General features: G+C 43.7%; 1 protein-coding gene and 1 long non-coding RNA gene across 4 annotated transcripts; both read left to right on the top strand.

The window, feature by feature from the left end:
• Window positions 1–1679: 1679 nt before the first annotated feature.
• Window positions 1680–7352, top strand: LOC310840051. Of its 3 annotated transcripts, none has more exons than XR_014561776.1 (3): window positions 1680–2371; window positions 4015–4199; window positions 6507–7352. It is a non-coding gene; the product is annotated as an uncharacterized lncRNA (long non-coding RNA). The 3 variants fall into 3 exon arrangements; XR_014561777.1 differs by lacking the exon at window positions 1680–2371 and adding an exon at window positions 2942–3177; XR_014561778.1 differs by lacking the exon at window positions 1680–2371 and adding an exon at window positions 3868–3894.
• A 2472-nt stretch (window positions 7353–9824) lies between these two features.
• On the top strand, window positions 9825–17378 carry CIMAP1A (ciliary microtubule associated protein 1A). Its single transcript, XM_083729172.1, has 7 exons — window positions 9825–10169; window positions 10792–10921; window positions 11381–11578; window positions 13553–13654; window positions 14438–14559; window positions 15145–15282; window positions 16781–17378. Exons 2-7 carry the CDS (start codon window positions 10813–10815, stop codon window positions 16868–16870), a joined length of 759 nt encoding a protein of 252 aa, XP_083585298.1. The 5' UTR covers window positions 9825–10169; window positions 10792–10812; the 3' UTR covers window positions 16871–17378.
• Window positions 17379–19385: the final 2007 nt, after the last annotated feature.

Here is a 19385-nt window from a genome sequence, read left to right as displayed (position 1 = left end):
GGTACAAATAATAAATTATTATTATTATTATTAGTAGTAGTAGTAGTAGTAGTAGTATATTTTTTCCTATTGATTTGTAGTCAATATTGTTTCTAGAATTCCATCTCCAGGGAAGTTTATCTGGGGCCTTCTGCATTGTTATTTTGTAGGTACCACGTTAATATACATTTTATTTTCTCAGGCATTATTTTTTAAATTTTCTTTTACATATGATAGAAATGGAAAAACTGTTTTGAACATGGAAACTAAATTATCCATTCTGCTGAATCTGGAAAATTCTTTTATTTTAACAGCTTTGTACTACATTCAGTAAATAAGAAGGGCTGGATAAAAGCAAGTTGAGAAACCTGTCATCAGTCACCCAGGGCAAAAACATACTGTTCCTTATCAACTGTTTGTCTAGCTCATGTCTAGACCATCCCAATTTGGGGACTGTGGGTGTGTTTCTTCAAAGCCTCCCTTCAGCCATTTCTCTAATTCCAACCATCCTCTCCAGAAACAGCTGTTCTTTTGTCGCTGGGAAGAGTTTAAAGGCCACATGGACCCTCTACGGCCACATGGTATGACCCCTCTACAAGATCACCACAAGGCACTTGACCAATAGGAATGCATCTTCAAGGTCTCCGTTCTGAGTCAGGCTAAGCTCCATTTTGTCATGTGTGTAAGCCTTGTGTGAAGTTTCTGGGACCTTGTGCAATCCGTCAAGCTCCTCCCACCTGCTGCTGAGAGCTTTGGAATATAGGGACGTGCCCTGAATCAGACTATAAAGGAACCTCTCTACCTTAAAGAAATGGTGGGAGAAGCATGGGGTGCTGATCGTATGGGATGTTGAGTACAATGTTAAAGTCCCGTTTCGCTTTAAAAACCATGTGCACCTTTCTTCATCTTGGGGGGGGGGGTACATAGCTGTGTTTTCACTCTCCCCAGCACCACCTAAACAGAACCAGAAAAACACTTTTCTCTTCTCTTTCTCCAATGTTGCAATATGAGTGGGGGGGGGACAAGACCCTTAAAAACAAAAAATGCAATCTGCTAGCCAGCTTGTCTCATTTTGCAATGCAATATCTATACATTTAAAGGTTTTCTGGTATTTTCATAGATGCATAGTTCAGTTTATCTATTCTGAACATCTTTAAATGAATTTTTCTCAGGCAATTAAGTGGTTGCCAAAGTACAGGCATGACTCGTTGTATTGCACGTCACAGTTAGTCCTCCTTACGAGGATGGGGGTGCAACCGCAGGCAGCCCAGCCACATCCAAGGTAAGGAAATCCCCCCCCCTCTGCACCACCACTGCCCCTTTTCTGGCCACAGTAGAGGAGTGGGTTGGTGCTGGAGCTGTTTTTTCCCCTCCCACCTCTGCAGCCAGGAGGGCCTGAATTAATAGTACAGTGGTACCTCAGGTTACAGACACTTCAGGTTACAGACGCTTCAGGTTACAGACTCCGCTAACCCAGAAATAGTACCTCAGGTTAAGAACTTGGCTTCAGGATGAGAACAGAAATCGTGTGGCGGCAGCGAGAGGCCCCATTAGCTAAAGTGGTACCTCAGGTTAAGAACAGTTTCAGGTTAAGAACAGACCTCCGGAACGAATTAAATTCTTAATCAGAGGTACCACTGTATAGTGTAAACATGACTTTTGGATGCACTGGGAAACAAAACTGTCTTTATTATAACATTCACTTTGTTGTGGTGGTCTGGAACTGAACCCACAATATCTCTGAGGCAGAGGCACCAACTTGGGCCCCAGTTTGTGGGTGCCCAGCGGTGTGCTCAACATGATGTCATGACATCACTTCGCACATGTGCGCACATGCGTTGTTTGGCCTCCGCTTGCAGAGAACACAACAAAAAGTGCTTGTTTTTATTAATTTCCTCCATGCAGCTGAAAGTGACATATTTGGTTCTCCTCCCCGTTGACCCTCACAACGGCCCTGGAAGGTAGGTTTGTCTGAGCTGTAGCAACTGATTCAAGGGTATCCAGTAAGCCTTTTGGACTGAGCAGGGACTTGAACACCAGCTAAATCAGGGGTCCCCAACCTGCAGCCCATCGGCCTGAAGCAGCCCACGGAGGCTGTTTAACCAGCCCACGAGCCGCCCCTGAACCGAGCCGTCTGCTTGGCGAGTCCCCACATGCTGCACTAAACTGGCACGGCGTGATGCAGGGACTCTCTTCTGCGGCGCCAGAAATCGCTTCTGCGCATGCCCAGACGCCGGAAATCGCTTCTGTGAAGGCACGATTTTAGGCATCTGGGCATGTGCAGAAGCTACTTCTGGTCTGGTGCCGTGGACATGCGCAGACGCAATTTCCAGCGTCATGCACTGGTCCAGCCCACGGAGGACCTCCACGGGAGTGATCCGGCCCATGCCCGGTAAGCCTTGCCGACCCCTGAGCTAAGTATATAAGAACCATTGCGGGATCATATCATACAACAGAGGGTCATCCTGCCCAGCTGCTGAATGCATTGTCTTAAATTATTATTATTATTATTATTATTATTATTATTATTATTATTAAAAATGCGACTATTTTGATTTTTATCCTGAGGTACTGCAATGGAATAATTCAGAGGCTTCATACCTGAGCAGTACAAAATTGATAATATTGGCTGCTTCAACACGAGAGCCTTTACTAGTGCTGAGGCACTATTTTTCCACGATTAGCTGCATGTGAAATATAAAGTATAGCTAGAAGGGAAAGTATAGTGTTGCATTAATCAGCCGATGGCCAAGATCCTGTTTCATAGCGTCAGCAGAAAGTCTCTGATCTGACTCTTGTGTATAAATAAATCCTCTTCACCACAGTAAATAAGTTTAAAAAAAAATTTTTACTTGCAGAACTTGGTTTCTAAGCATTAACTGTTTCTAAACAATAACTGTTACAAAGCAACAAAATGTTACGTTGCATGTTAGCAATGGGTTTCAGTCTTTTAAAGTGAGTGCATGCTGTTTAGAATCAAAAACAGCCAAAGAAGCCTTGTAAACTGCCATGCCATATTGAGGGAGGAGTCAGTGTTGCTGGCTGGCTCCTATATATTTCTCTCGGCTGCATGTCTGAGGTTCCGAAGAAAGTCACAGAGCATTTTGACTATTCCCAGGGAGCACTCCTTTGTCCTTGCAGCTATGAAGGCAGCCATTGTCTTTCTGCTCCTCTCCCTGCCATGTGGCTGCAACTCTGGTAAGTATCACCAGAGTTTATGTTTATGTCTCTTTAAGATGAAGGTAAAAGCATAGCTGTCAACTTACAGATTTGAAAATAAGGGACCAGCAGCCTCGAAAATAAGGGATCAGCAGCCAAAATAAGGGATCAACAATTACTTTGATAAAATACATATTTTGTTGTGTGCAAATGGCTTTAGATACCTATTAGATCCATAAATTACCATATAGCATATATTCAACACAAAAAACAGCAACAATTTGTTGTTGACAAAGGACAGCTGGACATAGAAAGGGCCCCATTAGCTTCAGTAGCTTATTTAAGGGACATCATCAATAAGGGACAGCAGCAGGACATGGCACTGGGATAAGAGACTGTCCCGTCAAATAAGGGACGCTTGACAGCTGGGTAAAAGTGTGTGATCAAAGCCAGAGATTGGCAGTGAAAATAAACAGAACCTTAAGAAGAGCCAGCCTCTTCCTTCCTTAAAACTTGAGGAAAAACCACCATTTTATTCTCTCGACAACCCTATGAGATAGATTAGAGTGTGTGAGAAAGCGACTGGCTCAACATTCACACCATACAAGCATTATGATACCACTTTAAACAGTCACAGCTTTCCTCAAAGAATTCTGGGAGCTGTAGTTTATTAAAGGTGCTGAGAGTCATTAGGAGACCCCATTATCCCGCACAGAGCTGCAATTTGCAGAGGTCCCTTGGGAAGAAGGATTAATTGTTAAGCCACTGCATCACTGTTATTAATTTTACACTCCTAAGGTATGAAATAAAATATGTGTAAAAAAATGTAATTTTCAAATCACTTGCTCTTCAGCTCTTCTTTTTCTTTTAACCTAGGCTTGATTTCTTGTATTGCTGTCAATAACATTGTGCAGAAAGGGCTTTTTAAATCGGATTCGCTGTTTCAGGAAGAACTTTCAAAGTACACAAGTGACGTCCATGCAATAAATGGTGCACTTAAAATGAGAGCAAGTGTATTCGAGTTGTCTTTGCTCCACAAACTGGCTCTGGTGGATCTAGCGGTAATCTTCTTTTTCTATTTTTTAAAAATGTCCTTTCTTTTCTTGCAGTTGAACCTTAACTCTGACGGGTCATCGTAACATTTTCACAAATGCTATTCAATTAAGAAAAATCATGCTAATGTCCACATACTGAACATGAAAGAACGTAGAATCACACAGGTTTCCAGGGACTTGAGTAATGTTTAAAAATTAGAACAAGTTTTCTATCTACTAGAGAATGGCGAAATCCTGGACCACTGGACTGGGTGCAACCTAGCCCCATGTGGTCTGCAGTGCCATCCTAGGCGTTGGCAGGAGCTGGTGCCAGGCTCAAAACAGGAAAACTGGTAGGAAAACTGGAAGTTGTGTTTGCCACAACTTCAACCTCTCTCAGTCCTCTCTTTCTTTTTGGTTTGTGGTTGCACCTGCAAGTTGCACAGTGCAAGTTTAGTGCTCATTTCTGCAGTATTTGCAAATAGACTTTATCTGGGCGCAAATACACAGGATCGCTCCGTCGCTAGAGCATGAGACTCTTAATTTCAGGGCTGTGGGTTCAAGCCCCACATCAAGTAAAGATACCCGCATTGCAGGTGGTTGGGCTAGAAACACCCTCAGGATCCTTTCCAACTCTGCAATTCTATTCTTCTATGAACACAGAAATGAGCACTCAACTTGCGTTATATTCTGCTACGTTCCCAGAAGTGGCTTTTACATTCTGTGAAAGCTCATTTATAACGCAGAAATCAACAGTCAAGGAAATGTGGAAAGGGAATAAATTGCTGTGTGGAGGCAGTCTCGGTAGACAAAGTGGTGCTTATGAGGTGGCACCACTCACCAAGGTAGCTTAGGCTCCCAGATGCTCACTGATATTAGATTTAACATGGGTAACCAGAGGTCCAAGAGCATATGTACTCCAGCGGGGGTGGCTTGTCAAGCAAGCTGAAATCCCCTCATCTGCGCAACTATTAAAGAGCCAGGAAGCCTGTCCTCTTTTGTATCTGGCCAGCCTAGGTATCACACTTATGTTAGATATAATATCAGCAAGTTTTTGTAAAGGAACATGTGAACAGGTGTGTGGCCATCCCAGCATCCGTCATGTAGACATAAGCACTAGCGGAGGAAGAGGAGTGGGGGGGGCGAGCGCACCGCCCCGGCCATCGCAGCTGCCCCCCCCGCCTGCTCGCAGGTGGCCAGCCCCACCCCCGCCGGCTCTCTGCCCCCCAGTGGCAGAGAAGCTCCACCACTGGACCCAAGGCATGGTGCTCCAATAGCACTAGATCAAAACTACCACAACAGTGGTGTACAATTATTTTCCGTATACTCAGTCAATGTTCTCCACTCTTCTTTAAACATATGTTCTTCTTGCTCTCTTGTTCTATGTGTTAAACCTGCGAGTTCTGCATATTCTAACATCTTAAGTTGCCAATCCTCTTTATCTGGGACCTCGCTCATTTTCCATTTTTTGGCTAACAAAACATGGGCTGCTCTTGTTGCATACATAAACAAGATTTTCTGACACCCAGGAATTTCTGTCTGGGTTATTCCTAATAAAAAGGACTCTGGTCTTTGGGGGAAGGTAATTTTAAACATTTTTTTCAACTTGTTATAAATCATTTCCCAATATTCTTTTGCCTTTTTACATGTCAACCACGTATGAAAAATGGTCCCCTCCTTTTCTTTACATTTCCAACACATATCTGATTTTACTTTATACATCTTGGCCAACCTACTAGGAGTTGGGTACCATCTATGAATCATTTTCAGATAGTTCTCTTTCAATGTGTAACATGCAGTAAATTTCAAATCTCTTTTCCAGAGTTTCTCCCAGAGGTTTAAATCCATATTGTGTCCTATATCCATTGCCCAGTGGGTCACTGAAGCTTTCACTAGTTCGTCTTTTGTTTCCCATTGCAATAGAAAGTTATGCATTCTCAACAAGAGTTTATCCTTGTTTTGTAATAGTTCTTTTTTAAATTGTGAGTTTTGGTCCCAAAACCCAGGAACGCTGGCAGCGTTAAGATAAATTCAAAAGTGTAATTAATGTTTGAATGGTGTAAAAATGGAAAATTGATTTGAATGGTTATAGTAAAATATGCAGGAATGGAAGATATGTAAAATGAACCACGGAAAGAGAAGAGGGGAAGTCATTAGATATCAATAAGTTTGTAAAATGTCTATTTTGAATTGTGAAAATTGAAAATTATAAAAAAATCATTAAAAAGACTAACATAACAATGGTGAGGGTAATCTGCGAAGATGTGAACTTATCCCATATTGCTATGTTGAGAGGACTTAATGCTGAATTTTCTTCTGCCCTTTTAATTTCAGGCTGATATACTGAAGATGTGCTGATAATTTGAAGGAAATCTTCAATAACATTGCAGGCCATCTGCCAGCAGCAGTTGCCCAGTACTGCTCACTAATTGATGCACCCTTTTCTCTTTCTGCTTTCACTGATCAAGCCCTATCCTTCCTTTAGAGTATATTCATCATGCTGTATAAAACCAATGAGAAACCTCTTTATAATATTCCTGAATAATTCAAGCTTCACGTTTCATTAAAATTCCTTATTTTGTTGCATTCAGGTAAATTACAAACGATCTTTGTGTGTTTTCCAGCAGCTTTAACAGCAATTTGGGTCTCTGTAACATGTAGTGCTGTATGGCTGATAATACTTTTAAGGAGTTTCATTTTCAATCTTGCAAGTAACGGAGGCAATACAACGGCTTATCCACTACAAGTAATTCAGTATGGAAAAAGAGGGTAATTGGTGTGAGTCTGGGTAACTCTGCCAGTTCCAGGAGCATGGGGAGGTAACAAAGGAGAATTCTGACCACTGTTCCTTCACCATCTTGGCTCTGTCTTAAGTCTGCAATACGTGAAAGTAGACTTCAGTTCAAACCTTGTAAAATACAGAAATTGTCTGCATGAACACACAGAATCAACACATTCAATTTAATTTGAGAAATGATTTGGAACATGCATGGAAATTGCATTTGTGGTGACAACTGCAGGTGCAGGTTTTTTCATGATTGTTTATTTTTATTTGACCAATTGTGGCTTCCCAGATGTACCCATAATGAAGAGCCTGCATGTCTGGACCACTGCCCATGAATGCTGGTTTGCAAACAGCAGAAGCAGCCAAAAAAACCAATGCATAAAAATCAACTGCAAAAAAAAAACTACAGTGAAAATTCTACATGTTTAAATAATGTAGTTATTTTACAGGTTTAATTAACATAGTTATGATAAACATAATCTCATGGGAAAATACTGTAAAAATGAGTGCCTCATATAAATATTAGCAGGAACTTCTTTCGACTCTCGTCTGATGGACCAGAAGCTAACTCAATATCAGACCCTGAAGGTGTTTCTAAAGCAGAGGAGCAGCAAAGGTCTTTTTCCCCAGCCAGTTGGCATCCCCAGCTGGGGGAAAGGGGGGCAGGGGTAAGAGAGAGCCTTCTGTTTGTGCCTCAGCGTGGGGGAAAGTGCTGCTGTCTCAGTTTCCCTACTGTGCCAAAAGGTGAAAGGCGATTGAAAGTCAATCAATTTATTTCTACATGTCAATGATAGCACTTGTGATGGAATCCATTCCACAATAATCATCGTCATCATTTATTATTTATACCCCACCTATCTGGCTGGGTTTCCCCAGCCACTCTGGGCGGCTTCCAACAGAATATTAAAATAGAATAGTCTATTAAACATTAAAAGCTTCCCTAAACAGGGCTGCCTTCAGATGTCTTCTAAAAGTCTGGTAGTTGTTTTTCTCTTTGACATCTGGTGGGAGGGTGTTCCACAGAGTGGGTGCCACTACTGAGAAGGCCCTCTGCCTGGTTCCCTGTAACTTGGCTTCTCGCAACGAGGGAACCGCCAGAAGGCCCTCGGTGCTGGACCTCAGTGTCCGGGCAGAACAATGGGGGTGGAGACGCTCCTTCAGGTATACTGGACCGAGGCCGTTTAGGGCTTTAAAGGTCAGCACCAAAACTTTGAATTGTGCTCGGAAATGTACTGGGAACCAGTTTAGGTCTTTCAAGACTGGTGTTATGTAGTCTTGGCGGCCACTCCCAGTCACCAGTCTAGCTGCTGCGTTCTGGATTAGTTATAGTTTCTGGATCACCTTCAAAAGTAACCCCACATAGAGCGCATTGCAGTAGTCCAAGCGAGAGATAACTAGAGCATTCACCTCTCTTGGTGAGACAGTCCGCGGGCAGGTAGTGTCTCAGCCTGTATACCAGATGGAGCTGATAAACAGGTGCCCTGGACACATATCCAATGTTCCAATGTATCCAGAGCAGCTGTAGGGCAATCTAATGACAGAGACAGTGATTTTGGCTTGATGACTACATGTGAACCTGAAACGAAACAAAAGCCATCAGTATTATGAAGGGGAACCAATATCCTAACATGGCTGGTTTCAGGTCAACAGGCATTTGCTGAAACCAAAGGCAAGCTATGTGTCCATCTTGTCAACAATGCCATCATGTTCACTTTGCGTGGGGCATAATTGCTCATGAGTTCTGGGGCCCCACTGAAAGTGGGAAACAAAACAAAAATGTGTGGCTTGCTTTATTGTGATATTCGCTTTAATACGGTGGTCTAGAACTGAACCCACAAGATCTTTGAGGTATTGTCGCGGACTGGCTGGACACGGGAATGGTGGGAGGCACCAGTTGGGGAACCCCCAAGGGAAGAAGGCTCAGAGCCTGGGGACTGGTGGTGGAATGATGATGAGTGGTCAGAGGGAGAAGAGGAAGCAGACTGGGAGGAGGAGGTGTTGGCAGAGACAGAGCTAGCTGCTCCGGCACCCAGAGCGGCGCACATGCTGTGCACCTAGGGGCGGGGCTAGCCAGCTGTGGGGGCAGGGCTACCCATCTCTGAGGGCGGGACAAGCATCCCGGGGGTGCCGCCCACAGTGAGTGTCCCTGGGGGGCGGAGGGCGATGTCACCACCCCCTTCCTCTGCCAGTGGGTGTCGGAAGCTGAAGAGGTAACATGGTTTATTGTGCAGGAAGAGGCTGTGGCAGAGGAAGTCCAAAATCAGAATCTGAAGCTGGAGAGGAGGGAGGCCAAGAGGCAGAGATGAGTCAGGCTGGTGAAGAAACGCAGGTGTCTCCCTCTCCTGCTGTAACAAGCTCTCCTCCTCACAGTCTCCCAGGACCACAAGAGGTCTGAAGACAGAGGAGCAGAGACAGGCATGCCTGCATAGTTTCAGATTGCTTGGGAAGGACCCAGGGAGAGGATGAGATTCAGACAGCTGTGGGAAGGCAGGGACCTTCAGCCTCCACAACTGCCTCATAGGGCAAGTCCTACTGAGAAGAGTTGCTGTGCTCATTAGGCCTGGCTCCCCTGAGCAGGCCTTGCTTCTTCAAATAAAGAGTAAACGCTACGTACTCTGTGTGATTTATTGTTGATTTATGGCTCCCTGACAGGTATGCCTGTATTAGGATTGTGTATTTTCAATGTGCACTATTTTCAGATATTCTAGTCATTCTCAGAGATTTTCATACCTGAAATTTTAACTTACAAGGCTGCCTGCATCATTAGAGACAACTTGCTTAGAGTAGCTGGCATGGGAGAGGAGCGAATTAATTCCCCTCCTCCTATGCAGTGTGCCAATCAAAATCCCTGGTTGCTTTTAGCAAAAGAAATATATATTTGGAGATCCAGCCAAGGATCTTCCACAGGCTATGTGATTTGACTCTAATTCTCATCATGACACACACACAGCCCAGGCTTTCCTAAGAGTCATACCTGGTGTTCTAGAACACCCAGAAGTACTATGAAGGGCAATTGTCTGTTTCTATGGCAATTTCATGAAGGTTCTTCACATGAAGGGGAGGATAAATCCCTGCAAACGGAGATGGGTTCTGCTTGTTCAGAATTCCATCTTCTCCTTAAACTGTCCACAGCCCTGTTGACAGACAGCAAGGAAATATCCTGCAGAAAACACTGTTGCCCACATCAGTTAAATCTCCAAGGGCAAAAGAAGGTGAATTAGCACTCAGTGGCCATTTAAGAATTGTTTTAGTTTATATTCATTTTTTCCTCTGTTTCATGTGTAGTTAGTTATCTGACTCTTTTGGAAGTCCATGGCTGATTCTGGGCGGGGGTTTAATACTGTAAGCGGATCACTTAGATAGTGCAAACTGGTAATCAGCAACACAAGGTTTTCTATTTATTTATTTACTGGGTTTCTCCCAGGAAAGGTAAATCCAGATTAAAGAGAGGGAGAAATACAGGCTGGTATTTTGATGACGACAACTATGCCATGTGGACTCTACAAAAGATCTTGGATGCATGAAGAGCCCCTTCACACAATAAATGGTGGCCACTGTGAGAACAGGATGCTGGGCCAGATGAGCAGCTGGCATGATCCAGTAGCCACTTCTTATGCAGGGGAGGCCTAATTCTTCCATTCTTGGTACTTCTATCTCCAATACAACCCAGATAATACAATGAGACTCTACTGAATTGGTAACAGTCATGTTAATAGCTAGCTATAGATCCTGCCAGCTCAGTGCAGGGTACAATAGAGTTACTAAGTTTTCCCCCAGGAGGATGTATCCAAACTAACCTTTACACAAATTCGCTCTGTGTTCTTAATTTCTTAGGCTTTAAACTAGACTGCCATCATGAGTAATGGATGTTGGGTGGGCACATGGAGGCCCCATCGTCCACGAGGACCAGTCATGGCCCAGTATTCCAGCCCTGGGCCCAAGTACAACATACCGGGAGCAACAGGTAAGCAAAAGAAACAGAAGTATAGTGGGGTTTAAAAAGTTGATGCAAAAAAAAAGTGCTTGGCAGCAGGAGCAGTCTGCCAGGCTGGCCCACCTCACAGAAATTGATCAGGGGTGGGGGAGCTCCATATTCCGGTACATATTTTCCCTTTGGGGGCATGTAGAAACTTGAAAACTCTTAGAGCTTGGGTCCACTGCTGGCTCTTGGCCGGGGACACCAGTCCCCTCTGTACCGTGTCCTTCTCAGCTGCCCTGGTGCCCCACAATTAGAAATGACTGAGATCAGCTGCATCATCATAGGAGAACATATCTTTCAATCCCTCGTGTCTCGGACTAAATGATCTAAGGAAGCAGGGCCAGGAATGTCCTTTGTCTTTGAGATACTGTAGAACTGCAACCAGTCAGAGGCAACGCCTTACTCCTGAGCTCTGTGGCATGAAATGTGTCTGTCCTTTTTCAGGTTATATCTCGCACATCCCTACCAAAAGGAAAGCCCCTGCCTACAGTATGTATGGCGCAAAGCCCCCATCCAGCAAAGACAGAGTTCCGGGCCCTTATGATGTGCAGGGCTATATGACAAACAGAGGAAGGCAATCGGCTCCGTCTTATACAATGGGTGGTCGATTCAGAGTGAAAAAGGAGGTTACCCCAGGTCCTGGTGAGTAATAGTCCCCCATCCAAGGTATATGTTGACGGCATCTGCTAACCCAAGACTAAGGTAGAATTTGGGTGCATCGTTCCAAAACTGGCCTTTGGAATGATTTCTTATGGCTACATTGAAAAACATGCGGTGTCATCCTCAGATTAAATCATCCATATGAGTTGCTTGCTCAGACAGAGACTGGACTGATTCTGTTTGTTCAGTTTCTTTTTGTAAATTTATTTATTTGGTTTTTCAATTTGAAGTTTTACAATGACATATCCAACATACGTCATAAGGTTCCATAGAATCTCCTGGACTTCCCTCCTCGCCTTTGTGGGTCCTATCGTTAATTTCCTCCTGCATCTTTTATAGTAATCCAACAGTTTGTTAAGTTTCAACATGCCTGATTATTTTTAGAGAATAAAAAAGCTCTGTCAAAGGCTGCATCTGGATGTTTGTCAAAAGTGTCCTCAAATCTTGCCACAACATCAGGCATATCTCGTATGCTACTGTTGGCTTTAGGTTGAATTTTGTCTTATTTCTCAGTTTAGGCTGCATTTTGTCTTGTTTTTTGGTTGTATTTTTTATTTTGTGCCATGTCAATTTTGGGTAAGCTGCTTTGGGCAGAATCCAAAGAAGTTTTTCCACTAGTGCAGGAGTGGGGACCATATATTGACCCTCCATATATTGCTGAACTACAGTTTGCATCGTCTCTAGTCACTTGGCCCTGCTTTGCTGGGGCTGATAGCCGTTGTGACTCAACTAGTTCAACTAGCCTAAGGATTTCCACTTGCGCAACAGAACTTCTCCCTCTCCTCTCCCTGCATGCCTCTGCACCCTCCCAGGGCCGGCTCATAACATTTTGGCATCTGAGACAGGCCCCAAAATGGTGCCCCTGCCCTGCCTGGGAAGAAGGGGTGAGAGAAGATCTAGATCCAGAACGGGGGGGGGGGGGTATCAGCATCAGCTGCCCTGGCGAATTCAGCCACCTGAGGCAGCCACTTCACCTCATTGGCCACAGAAGGGACACCCAGTTTCCTGCCAGCTCGCAGGGACATAGATACTTTTTCGTACACCAGTGCATACACCCTTTGTACCAGGGACAGTTCTGTGGCACAAATTTGCACAAAACACACACTTTTTTGGCATCCTTCTGTCTAGAGAGACAATGGAATGCTCCTCAGGGGGTGAAGTCAAACTGCCAGAGAATCACAGCACCTGCTGTGGTTGCAGAGACCGGTAACTCGTAACTACTGCCTCCTGTGCTGTTTTTGCTGCATTAGCAGCCCCACAGTGACCTCCCTGGGGTACAAGCCTGGGCAGTGTGTGTGGAGGTCCTGGGCTGCCCAGAAAACAAGACCCCCCTCTCAGCCTCAGTGATGTGGTTCAAAGGAAAACAGAGCAATACGTTTGGCACCAGCTTGGCTGCAGGAATTGCCAGAAGGAGACATACAAGACGCCGTCCAACCATCTTAGGGACTCCACTCAGGATTTCCTCAGTGTTTCCTCCTTAGCCTTTTCTTCTCCCGAAAACAAGGCAGTGGGTATGTATATGCATAAGGTAATTTATATGGTGAGTGGCTGGGGTCTTACAAGCACCACACGGTGAAGAGGGCCCAAGTGCCAAAGAATTAAAGTTAAGAACAGGAGATCCAGAAAACACCTGTTGTCTCTGCAACTCCCAACAGCATCCCTGCTTCCCACACTACGTTCTATTCCTTCTGTATCTGCTGTTTTATATTCATCCAACTGCAGTCTCATTTGCAATCAGAATAAATCATGCAAAATGTACATTCATCCTGCATTTTAATTCACATGCCTTAGTCAAAATGTGATGTGGGATTTACCCTCCCTGCGCGCAGAATGTTAACTTTTTAATTAACAAAACTGTAGACAGCCCTTCAGAGGCTTTAGGACATAGCAGTGATTTTGGCATAGTGAAAGATGAGCTTTAACCTAATTGCATCCATTGCCTTCCCATCTACCTAGCCTCTTACTCACCAGAGAAGTCACGGAAAATAATTTATCAAAATGCTCCTGCACATTCTATGTCATTCAGGACTCGTGGTTACAAAGTAGACGCCACACCAGGTAAGGCTTATCCCTTATGGTTTTGTTTTTTGCTTTGCTGTTGTTGTTGGAAGGCATCAAAGATAGATTGTCTTAAGAAATTTATCAATGATGAAACACAGCACATTAGTTCAGGTCTATGCATGTTTACTTGGAAGCAAGTTCAGCAGGACTTACATGTGCATGTTTGAGCCTAGGGGTGTAGTGTTATGCTTCTGCCATTCAGAAAGATCTGCTCTCATGGTGGTAAGGCTGCGGGTGGCTGGCATCATGCTAACCAGTAATATTAGATTGCTAAGCTATCACCATTCACAAATTATGAAAAGAAGAGTGCCTAGCCTTTGCAGTTAAAAGATAGACATGGTGGAAGTGGGAAACAGCTTTTTATGTTTTGACCTTTGAACTTGTGCGCTGGAGAGAATGTGCACATGGCCTCTGGAGGAAAATTAAATTAAGAAAACTCTTTTGAAATGGAGGAGGCCCTGAAAAGCAATTTCTGAGATACTGTATTGCGATGGTTCGATGTTCTAAGACAGGTGTGGGGAACCTTTGGCCCTCCAGATGTAGCTGAACTACAGCTACCATCAACTCCAGCATGGCCAAAGGCCAGCGATGATGAGAAATAAGTAGTTCAGCAACATCTGGCGGACCAATGGTTCCCTACACCTCTTTGAAGGAAAATGGTCAAAAGTTTCCTAGGTGGTATTCCCAACTCTTTGGATCCCAGCCATTACCTCCCTCCTCCTCTGGCTCTGCTGGAAGTCTCTGGTGCTCCTCCCAATGGTCCCCATGTTCCTCTTTCAGGTCCCAGCGCTTACACGATGCCTGAGGTCCTTGGGCCGCACACAGTGGCCACCTCCGCCGGCCCTTCTTACTCCATGACAGGGAGGAGTAAGCTTGGGCGTTTCGATGAAGACTTGCATAAGGTAGACTGCTGCTTCATTTCATGCCTTGTTTCTCTCTTGGTTACCAATAGTCAAAGTTGTGCCTGCTCTGGTCCATTTTTCTGATATTTGTTTTAATTTTGATTTAACAGTTTAATGCATATTGCTGGTTGCTAGTGCCAAAGAGCCAATTTGTGCTCTTTCATGGGGGTCTTAATGCTAAAATTACTCATTCAGCAGCAGATAGAAAACTGGCTGTGATGCACCGTTCGCTCTTGCCATGGTCTTTTTACCAAACTTTTTGCAACGCCTTTAATCTTGTTTTACCCCTACTTTTTAGCTTCAGTTGTGCAACATCTTTTACTCTAATTTCCACGTGTCCTTAAAAAACAACAACTCAATGGCAGGTCCTATTTTCATATTTGCTTTTTTATTTTACAACTGCACTGATAAATCATTGGGGAGCAGAAGACAATTAGTGAGAGAAGTAAAGTGTTGCCTCGGTAGGAACTATATTCAATGTGTTTTTTGGTGTAACACAGGGAGCTCCTCAATTTTTCTGGGAAATTAGGAGATATGAATTGTATTATTACTTCATCTATGGGGATCCTGTTCCTTCTCTTACAGACCCCTGGTCCTGCTGCATATCATAAGCCTGATACAGATATCTACAAAAAGAGAGCGCCCAAGTATTCTATGGGCAGTCGAAGCAAGGGTCTAAGAGCTGGGAAAACACCTGGGCCTGCAGACTATAGTGTAGGAAAGGTGAGAAGCAGCTTCCTTTCATTCTTAATTGTTTTCAGCAATTATTACTCCCATGTACGGATATTCTCCTTTTCCTGGCGACAGAGCCTGAAATCGTGGGATGTGAGGAAAGGGAAATGTTTGTCCTAATATTACAGAAACAGAAGTTAGAAGCTGGTCATAAGTAGCTTAGCAACCCTGTTCATTTTTGTTTGACGTAATTACCAAACCATCAACTTGTTATGGCCCACGCAAATAATTACTAGTGATATCCTTTATCTAGATTGGTCCATTTGTCACACGGGTCTGATTGGGACATCACATTCCTGCTTCAAGAAACCATGGTTTGTTGGCTCAGGAGCAAGCAATGGGTTGGAGCAGTCCCTCCTCTCCTTATGCAGCTGGCTGTCAGAGAAACTTTCTGTATTGTTGAATGACAGTTTGCCATGATGTCTAAAGTATAGCTTTAAAGCTCTCTACAAGCCAGGATTGTAAACCGAGAACAACCAGTGATTTGCAATCCTGGTTTACATGGTGTGCTTAGACCAATTTCCTGTTTTGGATGTAATGCAAACTATAGTTTAACAAACCAGTCTCTTCTGCTGCCAAACACATGGTTTGACAGACATAGTAAGACTACTCAGTGTCAGAGGAACCCTCTCCAGCACCCGGGGCAGGACACCGAGGGGTGGGGCGAACCGCCCAGCGACAGACATGCGACATCTGTACAGACTGTGCATGTGCGGCGACCATACAGGATGCCGCACATGTGCAGTCCATACGGGCTGCCGCTCTCATGCAGCGGCATCCTTGCAGAGTGCACATGCGATGCAGCGTGTATGGTCGCCATGTGAAAGGCAGCCCGTACGGTCGATCATATGGACGATGTGAGAGAGCGGCAGCTCGTACGGACGCTGCGCAAGCGGCACCCTTACTGACTGCGTGCGCCCTCAGCTGCTCTACAGCTGGGGGGAGGCAGGGGCCATCTTGTCACACCCCCCCCCGAGTGATCCGCCCCCTCCGCCCCCCACTTTGTAAGCCCCTGAGACTACTACAGGTGTGTGCAAACCAGTTTGGGGGTTTTGTGAACTGGTGAACATGAAAATCGCATGAAATTTTGTTTGCAAGTGTGTGCTGCTGGATCTTGAAACTATATACACTCCATTTCCAGAATCAACCATGGTGCTACTTAATTGCATATGAAGTTACTCAGACCAGAAGAAACAAGATGTTGAAATTACTGTTTATCTCCAGGGGTCCACAATCCCCAGGATATTCATCTAGCTCCTCCAGCAGTATTTCATGAAACACTGCCCCAGTTGTGCTCTGCAATTATTAATTATCTGTACTTAATTCTTCCACTTAACATTCCATTTAAAATGCTTCTTACTCAGTAAACCAGCAGGAAGCAGCCTGTTCTGTTAAGCAGAACACAGAGATCAAAGAACAAAATCAAGAATCTGTTAGCAGAAGCCTAGCCTGTTTCACCTAATATATTTTACACTCCTTCTGCTTCTAGGTATCATTGCTCAAATCTTGTGCTCCAGTTGTCACTTTTGGAATCAGACACTCCGACTACACAACACCTCTGATTGTGGACGTCTGCTGAATTCATCCCTTGTACAGAAAATGATTTTTCTACTGATATTTCTATATCATGTTCCTCCACATTTTAACACAGTTAACCACCAGCTGTTTAACTGCATTTTTTACAAATACCAGAGCTAAAGGACCATTTAAAATATTCAGAAACTGATTACCATTCAAGACTGAAGTTCTGTCCTCTGATGAAGGGATAGGCCATAAGCCCCTTTTGTGAGGAAGACAAAGCGCAGCTCACACTTGCCCTACTCTTTGAGCCCAAGGAATACATATCTAAATGCATGTCGGCATTCTGACAACTAGTATACAATTAACGGTGTCATTCTTCATAAAGTAGGATCCAATATATATTAAATATATATATGTATTTGTGTAAAAAGCTACTTGTGTTCCTGATCCAGAATTATTTCATGGAACTTGTTTGTTGCAATAACTCACATAAAAAGTATTTTGTATATTCCATATCTTCAGCTGAGAAACGTGTTTTGAAATAAATAAACAAATCAGGAATAAAATGTTTATTTCATGTCCTAGCTATAAAATAAAACATCAGTTCTTTTGTAGAGAGTTCACTACTCGAAAACTGTAGGAATATTCTGAACTTGAAAAGTAGAATGTTAAGCTTTTTCATAGAGAACTAGCAGTAATAGTGATAACAATACTGTCTTGCAGCTCAGTCAGGATTCTCACCCATTAATACTGGTACAGCAGCTGAAATAATTGACACTGCGAATGGTTGCATCCCCTCCTGCACAAATGTGTTGAGGGGGAACCAGGATCTCGCCAGTTCCCCCTCCTTATCATCCTTTGTGCATTATATTTATTGTGTTCATCCTCACAGCAATTCTGTGAGGAAAGCCATTTCACAGATGAGTATATGAGGCTGCACCTGTTATTTCCCCCCAGGCTACACAATAAGCCCATAGCACAGATGAAACTTGTTCCAAGCCCTACTCTGTCCACTTGACCACAATTTAGACAGTAACTTTATTACGGCATAAGCTTTCATGGTCTACAGTCCATAAAATCTGTTAGTCTTTAAAGGTGCTACAAGATTGTTTTTGCTGCAAAGAGGAAATAAACTATTTTTCACCATGCTATAGCAACAGAATGTCAGTTGAGATATCTTTCAAATAAAATAAACTTCTTTATTTAGATTTATCTTTCAAAAGCCTCCTAGCACATGATGTGGAATATCTGCAATCAGATCTCCCAATCTTTTTAGAGCTTTAAAAGGGGAGGGGCATTTAACCCTTTCCCTTGACGCAGAAACAGTTAGCCCTGCTTTGAGGCAGCAAGGCTATCGGCTATGGGAGGAAGCTTTTGAGCAGTATTTTTGCCCTGATCTAGTTGCACTGGCTCCTGCCAACAACTTTTAAGTCTGGAACAGGAACGGCATGCTACGAAGTTTGTCTGGCTTGGAAGCCAACTGAGAAGTGTGCTTTTAATTTTCTGGCATTAAAAAATGATAAATAAATCATAGTGACTTTAAAGAATTCTGCATCTTTTGACAGCATCCCTGAGTTGAAGGTTGCTTAGCTTTTCAGTGACCTCAGGTTCATTTTGCCCATTGCATTTTTAGGTGTACTGTACACCTAGAGATGAGGTGAATATGACAAACATTATTACAACCACATGTATCAGGATGGGTACACTTGTCTAAGAGCTACGATTCCCTGCATGTCTCTATGGAGTATGCATTTAGGGGTTCACAAACTGCAGCTTGCCGCCTTGTCCCTCATTCAGAGGTTTTAGAAGACAGGCTCCTGGAAGATTTTTTGACTTGCCCTCAAAAACCTGATACTGATCTAGTTAGCTCACTTGTTCTAAAGAAGCAACTATCTAAAGAAGCAACTATAACCTTGGGCAGCAGCCTCTATTGTCTTACATGCAGGAGCAAATATTTGCTTTTCATAAGAACAGCCAAAGGTTACTAAGAAAGACTTTAGAAACTACCTAATATATATCCAGGACTGGCATGTTTTGCTGCCTGAGGCAAAGACATGATGATGCGCCTTCCATTCCATGCAGCTGAATCTTACTTCACTACTAGCAACAGGAGAGTGTCCTCTACTGTGCCTAAGGGCAGCAGGCTGTTCTTTTTGGTGGGGCGGGGTGTGTGTAACATCCTGTGGCACAGCTGCGCTTTAACAGGTGAGGGCTAAAGGCTCAGAAACAGATTGTGGGATTGTTGCTGCTATCTCCCTAGCACTGGCTGAGCTAACTGCCTCACTTTGCCTAATACTAGGTCAGGACCTGTATATATCAGAATTTATACTAGGGATAGGGATACAGGGGGAAAAATACTGGCAAGTGTTTAAAACCTGTTTTAATTTTATTTTTAAGTTAAAAACCAGTGTGAAGGTACTATTGCTATGGTGAGATGTTATAGAATAAATGAGAAACAAAAAAGCAAGATTCACCCAAATCAAGTCAGGCTTTGAATGACAAAGATCAGCAATGTATCAACTAGACCATGATACACAGCAGAACTGTACCAGAATCTTTCTTCTTTATATTAT

The sequence above is a fragment of the Podarcis gaigeae genome (genome assembly GCF_964106915.1).
Source record: "Podarcis gaigeae genome assembly, chromosome: 1".
Taxonomy (NCBI): domain Eukaryota; kingdom Metazoa; phylum Chordata; class Lepidosauria; order Squamata; family Lacertidae; genus Podarcis; species Podarcis gaigeae.
Note: the sequence above shows the minus strand (reverse complement) of the source record. Positions and strands in the feature narration are given on the sequence as shown.